The sequence below is a fragment of the Mesoplodon densirostris genome, chromosome 9, assembly GCF_025265405.1.
Source record: "Mesoplodon densirostris isolate mMesDen1 chromosome 9, mMesDen1 primary haplotype, whole genome shotgun sequence".
Lineage (NCBI taxonomy): Eukaryota > Metazoa > Chordata > Mammalia > Artiodactyla > Ziphiidae > Mesoplodon > Mesoplodon densirostris.
The window spans coordinates 113811327-113819278 of record NC_082669.1 but is presented as its reverse complement, the minus strand read 5'-3'; the positions used below and the strand labels follow the sequence as shown (position 1 = coordinate 113819278).

Genomic DNA, 7952 nt, shown 5'->3' with positions numbered 1-7952 from the left:
GTCAGGGCCCAACGCCTCCCAGCCCTCAGGTCGCGTCGCCCGGTCCTGGTCCTCAGCGGGATCTGGGCAGCGCCGCAGTTCTGAGGTGTAGGCAGGGCGCAGCGTCCTAACAGGATGATGCGAAGTTCAGGGCTTCATGAGAAACTCGGTGAACAGCGCCGGGTGCTGGCCTGCTGAGGGCGCCCCAGGCCCTGGGAGACTGACCTCTGCCTGGTCCCAGTTCTGGGGTGAAACCGTCCCATCGCTGGCGAAGCAGCAGCCACATGTGGCCCAGAGAGAACAAACCTGCCCCAGTGAACGCTCACCTGTCACTGTGTCAGTGACACTGGGTGTAGGCAAAGGCCATCACCCCAGAATTCTCCTGCCCTTAAGTCCCTATAACTGTACAATTAAGAGAATTTATATATTTGCATCATCTTTAGACAAAACTAATTTTTAATAATAAAGCATAGTGCAAATGTGTCTGAACAGACATCCCAACATTACCAGCAGAAGTCCAACAAAGTATTAAAGAAACACAGGTGGGAGGTCATTTCAGCAGAGTCAGTCCTTTAATTTAAACCTGTGAATATGTCATTTTACGTATGACTAAGAAAACTGTTCATTAAATACATCTTTATTTGGATTGTTTAAAAACCTAGTAATAAATGTTACAATATTTTAGAGCTGCTCTGAAAATCAGTAGAAATATTCTTGGAAAAGAGCATCCTACCTGGCTCTCTGTTGCCTTTGAAGTTCAGTATACACTAAAATGTCTGCTGTTTCCATTCAAAATTAGTAATTTATTTATGGCATATTGAAGTGACATTCTTGAAAAATGAATTCTGGCCACACGCCTTCTATCTACACGAATGTACACCCATCAGCTGTAACATCGGGGTCACCGCACGGCTTCCTCGCGGTGTCCCACCACTTACAGGGCTTCCCGCAGCAGCAGCCGCAGCCTCTGCAGCTCGTCGCCCACCGGGGCCACCCACTCCCGCCGCAGGTACTGGACGTCCACGTCGCCTGAGGCTCTGGCCAGCACCAGGGCCAGGAAGCCACTGCGGGTCTTCTCTGCTTCACCCACGACAGTCATGGCCACCAGCCTGAAATCGAGAAGCACACGCCGTGTGATCCTGAGTCTCCCAATTACCCACCTTCCCAGGGGGGAGCAGGAGGAAGAGAAATGCTGAAAGCATAGGAGGTTAGAGCTCCTTGACATCAGTCTGGGGATGATTTTTTGGATCTGACTCCAAAAGCAAAGGCAACAGAAGCAAACAGGTGGGACTACGAAGCAGCTTCTGCACAGCAAAATAAACCAGAAACAAATGAAAGGGCAACCTACAGAATGGGAGAAAATATTTGCCAATCATACACCTGTTAGGGGGTTACTAACCAAAACATAAAGATCTCATACAACTCAATAGCAAAAAAACCAAGCAATCCAATTACAAAACGGGCAGAAGATCTAAATAAAAATTTTTCCAAAGAAGACACACAGATGGCCAACAGACAAGTGAAAAGATGCTCAACATCATTAATCACCAGGGAAATGCAAATCAAAACCACAAGGAGCTATCACCTCACACCTGTCTGAATGGCCATCATAAAAAAGATAAGAAATAACAAATGCTGGAGAGGGTGTGGAGAAAAGGGAGCCCTCCTGCACTGCTGGTGGGAATGTAAATTGGTGCAGACACAGTGGAGAACAGTGTGGAGGTTTCTCAAGAATTAAAAATAGAGCCACCATACAATCCAGCAATTCCACTCCTGGGTATTTATCCAAAGAAAATGAAGCCACTATCTCAAAGAGATATCTGCACTCCCATGTCCACTGCAGCATTATTCACAAGAGCCAAGACATGGAAACAACCTAAGTGTCCATCAAGGGATGAATGGATAAAGAATATGTTATATATATATATATGTGTGTGTATGTGTGTGTGTATATATATATATATATATCCATATACATGTGGAATATTATTCAGCCATAAAAAAGGAAATCCATTTGTGACAACATGGATGGACCCTGAGGGCATTATGCTAAGTGAAATAAGTTAGAGAGAGAAGGACAAACACTGTGTGATCTCACTTCTGTGTGAAACCCCACCTCTACCCTGCACACACACACACACAAAACAGGCTCACAGACAGAGAACAGACTGGTGGTTGCCAAAGGAAGGGGGGTGGGGTGTGGACCAAACAGGCGAAGGGGTACAAGCTTCCAGTTATAAAATGAACAAGCCATGGGACGTAGTGTACACATGGCAACTATGGTTAATAACACTGTGTGGCATATTTGAAAGTTGATGAGAGTAAATATTAAAAGTTCTCATCACAAGACAAAACTTCTGGAACTATGTAGGGTGACAGACGTATCATAAGACAATATATGGGCTTCCCTGGTGGCGCAGTGGTTGAGAATCTGCCTGCCAATGCAGGGGACATGGGTTCGAGCCCTGGTCTGGAAAGATCCCACATGTCGTGGAGCAACTAGGCCTGTGAGCCACAACTACTGAGCCTGCGTGTCTGGAGCCTGTGCTCCGCAACAAGAGAGGCCATGATAGTGAGAGGCCCGCGCACCGCGATGAAGAGTGGCCCCCACTTGCCGCAACTAGAGAAAGCTCTCACACAGAAACGAAGACCCAACACTGCCCAAAATAAATAAATAAATAAGACCACATATTAATAAATAAAATCTTAAAAAAAAGACAATATATACAAACTTCGCATCATTATGTTGTGCACCTGAAACCAATATGTTTTACATCAATTATACCTCAATATAAATAAATAAATAAATGATAGATAACGTAATTCTTTGATCCTTAGACTATTTTGGACTAAATATGAAACAAACACACTTTAAAGTGGTTTTTTAAGATCTTACTCAAATATATAAATATAAAACTAATATTTAAATTTAAATATAAATAACCATACTTTAAAGTGTGGTGGCCTTATACATAAATTAAGCAACAAAGACCATCAGTGATGCTTCTGCAAAAAGTCACCGAGGAGGGCTCATCCTGAGTTTCATCAGACTTACCTGTCTGGATAGACGGGCTGTTTGGTGACAGGACCCAAATCGCTCTCCAGGAGGTCCCAAATATACACACAGGATGTGTCGTCCTGGACCAGGAACACAGCCGGTCTCGTCGAGGACCACTGCAGGCCAATGACGGCGCGGCCGTGGGTGCTCTTGTCCCACTGCAGGAGCGGGTGCTCGGCCGTCAGCTGGTGCAGCCTGATGCTCCCGTCAGAACAGCCGGCCTGGGGGAGGCGGGGAAACCTTATCACAGTTCTTTTCCCTTTTTTACTCAAGCTCAGTAGCCAAGGAAAATTTTCAGGACATCAGCTTTTTTTGTTGTACAGCAAAAATATTTGGTTTATATTTTGTTTTCCAAACATAAAATTGTAACATTATATCTTGTCCTCACAAATCACAAAGGTGAGCGTTTGGAGATTCTGATACACTTTGTACCCCCTGCCCCTCCCCAAAAGGGCTAATGATGGGTTAATTCAGTGAACATATAAATAGGTGTTTATTTTTAACAAAGCTGAATATTGCTGACTCAAGCATAGGACATTAAGATTGGTAAGACTGACGTCTTTTCTAAAACAATCACATACGTTTGCACATATAATACGGCTTTACATTCCTTTTGGATTGAAATTTCCATAAAACAAAACTCAGCTGGCCTAGTAAAAAACTAAATTTTTAGCCTAGGAAAAGGAAACTTAATTCCTTTTTACTCAATATATTTAATTCTTCACATATTTAATCTTTCAAAAAAAGCAGAGGCAAGATATAGCAATCACGAAAGCTTCTAAAGTAAATGAATAGATTTATGCATAATAGAGCCAGGTGTCCACTGTCGGGAGGGTGGAGGGGACCCTGGGCCAGCCAGGGAATAGGGTGTGTGTGCGACGCCCGGTGGGTGGTGCGTAGATGGAGACCAGAGGAGATCTCGATGTCGTGTCCTGTACACAAGCACTTCTGACTGCCCAGGTCTTGGTTTCTAGGTAATTTTCTCCTAACAGGAGCCAGGACTCCTTGGAGTAATGGCTGATCCCGAGGGTTCCTGTGCCAGAAAGCAAAGAGGGGCTCCCGGAATGATGTCAGAACCACCTTCAGGGACCCCTTCCCCCGGAGGGACCATCTGAGCAGTGGAATAAATGCAGGCAGCGAATCTGAGATGCACTGAAGACAGTGAAAAGCCTCGTGTCCACGTTTAGCCGAGAAATACACACGGAAGAAAGGCAGTCTTCTGACCAGCGACAGCTCCCATAGAATTAACGACAGGGCGACAGAACCCGCCTGGTGGCCGACATGGTGGGTGAGAAACAGCAGCAGCTCAGGGTCTGTGCGTCTTCCACCAGGCCCTGGCTGATCAGACAGGGAAGGAGGGGCCCCACGGTCAGGAAAGGCCTGCATCTAATTGTGAGGAGATGTCCCCAGACTCCACAGGGGACGTCCAGGCCCTCTGTGCGATGCTGAGGCCGGTCCCAGTGAAGGCGGTGAGCAGCCACAGTGACTGAACGGGACGCATGACCTGGGCCACGACACTGCTCACAAAGGACAGTCGGGACAGTCGTGGGCTTGCACTCAGACCTGCAGAGAGCAGGACTGACTGGGGCTGGCCTGGGCTACAGAAGACCAACACCCAGCCCCTGGGGTGGAGCGTCCTGGCCACGGCAAGTGTGTCACTGCACGCTCAGGATGGTGGGGGGGCGAGGGGGAACGCTCTGTGCCGTCCTTGTAACTTTTCTACAAGTCGAAAATGACGTCAGAATAAAACGTCTGAAGATCCAGACAACAGCCTCATGGAATGAGCTGTGCTGAGCACACGGATGGGACTTCAGGAGACCAGACCCGAGTGCTGTAGACCCCAGCAGACGCTGCAAAAGAATCAGTGCTTAAAAAACAGGCATTCTTACCAGGAATACTGGTTCTCCAAACGGTGAAAAGTCAATCACGTTCACCTTCACCGGCCTCACGCCCTGCTGCTGGGGCCTGAACAACCTGGGAGAGACTCTCACGTCTTGTCTGGTGCCATGACTGATGAGGCCCTGGAAGGGAGAGGAAGGAGGGAACCAGGCAGGGTAAAGCTCTTATTCTTGAAACAATTTAATCAACATTCTGATTAAAGCAAACAGTAAGTTTATCTCCAACAAAAATACTTACAGAATGAAATCTAGACCATTACTCACCATGTCTGTGCCAACAACAAAGCGATTAGGGTCTGAAGGCAGAAATTTAACGTTCAGTGTTTGTGTGGACCCCCAAAATTCATAACCTTTATGGGAAAGTCTGAAAAACAGCAAAGATGAACAGATGGGCAGTCTTGAAACTGTCAGGGCGGAGGCGACACTTAACACCGTCACCTGCCATCTGCCACTGGACGCGCTTCTAGTTCCTTTTCCCTTCGGTTACCATGCTCTGGACAGTTCCTTCAGCCCATCCTCTTGCTCACTCATTATTTCTTCTACTGTCTAATCCACTCTTTCATTCACAGACTTAAATTTCAGAGACAACAGCTCCATTTCGAGAAATGTCTTTCTGATCGCACAATTCTCTCTCGTACCCTGGTGGGTGTCCCTCACACGGCAGCGTCCGTGACCCCCCACCATGAGCCTGGCCGTGGACGTGCCCGCCCGCAGGCAGCTGTCCCGGTGCTGACAGCCCCCGGGCACTGGTCTGCCCCACACTCACTCCTCAGCTGTGAACCCCTGACCGCACCCCGGCTCGGCTTCTGGGATTCTCCCACTGGAGGGGCAGTGCGACCCAGGGTCCCGGGCAGGGGTCAGCTCCAGCTCGCTGCCCAGCAGGCCCGACACGTCCCTGGTCCCCACGGGAGCCAGCTCCCAGCCCCATCACCACCCAAAAGCCTGCAGGCTGACTTCAAGCTCCACCCTTATTCTGGCACTTTCCTCTCTTCTTTAAAAGACTGTATTTAGTGTGTTGTTGGTTTTTTACCTTGCACAGTGTTTGTATTGTAACAACCAGGGCCCAGGGCTGCTCCTGCCACGCTGCCCCGGTCCCGGGTCGGGGATCTGGCCCCTCAGTCTCTCCCCTCTCTTACCTCCGGCCGAGATCCCCGCCTCGGGGCCCGCTGCCCTGGTCACCTCCATGCTGGGTCGACCAGGTCCCGCCCTTCCCACCCCCAGGCCCCCTCTTCCCTCCTGGTCCTCAGCTGCATGGTGCCCCTCAGCTGAGCTGGACACCTGGGCGAGAGGCAGGCTCTCCCCGGTTCCTGGAACCAGCCGGCCACCAGGTGTGCTCAGTCCCACCCCTGACTGAGCCTGGCCCTCCGTGCCCACGAGTGCCGCCTGGTTCAGACTCTCATCTCGGATCTCGATCCACCCCCACGGCAGCTCCCGAAGCTCTCCCCGAGTCCCCTCCTCTGTTCCAAGCTTACACTGTTGCCAAGTTCATGGTTCTAAACCACAAACAAGACACACCCCTCCTTACGCAGAGATCCGAGATGAGTCCCCGTCACCCTCGAGAGAACTGTCTGAACCCTCGGCGCAGCAGACCCTCCTGAGGGTCAGGCCACTGACTCTACCCCTCTCCTGACAGCAATCCTACTCGAACGTCTGAAACCATCAGCGTCTTCATGCCTCTGGGCTCCCTCTGCCCGGCGCAGGCTCCCTGACTCTCATCCCACCCCCATCCCATGGCCGTCCCTCCTCCGAGCCCACACTCTGCGGGGCTCCCCCCAGCACTTCACGCGTGTGCCAAGCCACGGGGATGAGGAGACGTGCCACCAGGCCACTCTCAGGGGAGGCCTTGCTGCCCCAGGGGTCAGGGGCACTTCACCCAAGGTCCCCCTCCTCCCCGGAATGCCCGAGTTCAGGAAGGGAGGCTCAGGTCTGGCAGGGGGGCTCTGGAGAGCCGCTCCTGCTCTGAGCCCCCGGGCCAGGCAGCTGCCGGGCGGCCTGCCTCTCAGCCCAGCCCCCTCACCGCCACCCCTGCCAGCCTCCCTCTGCCAGAGGCCGACCCCAAGGCTGCAGCGGCTATTGGTCACTTGTCTGCACTTCAGGGCCCTCCCTGAGGGAAGAGGCACCACGAGGCAGCCGGTAGAACACACACCACTCGGCAAGTGTGCAGATACGGTCTGGACAGATGTTTGCTACACCCGGACCTGGGGGAGGCACTGCCAGCACTTAGCGGGGAAAACCTAACATCAGCTACAGGTGACACTTTCCTTTAAAGAGCGTATAGTTCGGTACAGGAGAAATGCATAGTTAAAAGATAAATGCAATGCACGGTATGAAGTGATACGGCCATAATGGAGACGAGAATGGTCTCACAGAAATTCAGTGAGCGGTCAGGGGGCCACCGTGGTGGGGTCTGCAGTGTATTAGATGAGTTTTTTCAAACATAACTCACTCCTTGTCATAATGATACTGAAATCAACGGCAGGCGATTTACAATCATGAAGCATGTATGAATTCATTGATACAACCCAGAAGTGTTCTGTCTGATGAGGAAAAGTCAGGCTAATATCAAAGCGTTTTCCAGGGTAAATCACAGGCTGATAGCTAGGCCCTGACTGCGGTGAAAAGATGAGAAAAGACATCTTCGGGAGATAAACTAACATGAAATATATAAATACCACAAACAATATTCATATATCTAAGATTTTTACATCATATTAAGTTATTTGAGTAAAAACAGAAACCTAATTTCTGAATAAAACTTTCATACCCATGTTTCTAGTTCCTGAAACTTGTCTATTTAACTTCAGGGTTGTATTAAAACTGGATGAAAAAGAGTCAAATCATACCAATTCATAAGATAGAAAATATTTTAATCAAAGAAAAATGTTAGCTCTATACCTGGCAATTGCATTTATTACTTTGATTCATTAATAATAAACTAAGTAGCAAATAAACTATTTAGCAAAAATACAACGGGAGAAGTTAGGGTTCTTCAGTGCCAGCCTGGCCGTGCCTTATTA

At 49.2% G+C, this 7952-nt stretch overlaps 1 protein-coding gene across 1 annotated transcript in view; it reads right to left on the bottom strand.

Moving 5' to 3' along the window:
• Positions 1-458: 458 nt before the first annotated feature.
• The window catches only part of DYNC2I1 (dynein 2 intermediate chain 1), a 50888-nt gene continuing 43394 nt past the window's right edge, over positions 459-7952 (bottom strand). Inside the window, exons 22-25 of the mRNA XM_060108428.1 lie at positions 5200-5299; positions 4927-5058; positions 3035-3258; positions 459-1088 (exon numbers count right to left, since the gene is read on the bottom strand). Coding sequence (XP_059964411.1) covers positions 914-1088; positions 3035-3258; positions 4927-5058; positions 5200-5299 — 631 coding nt within the window. The 3' untranslated portion in view covers positions 459-913. The remainder of the gene's footprint in view (positions 1089-3034; positions 3259-4926; positions 5059-5199; positions 5300-7952) is intronic.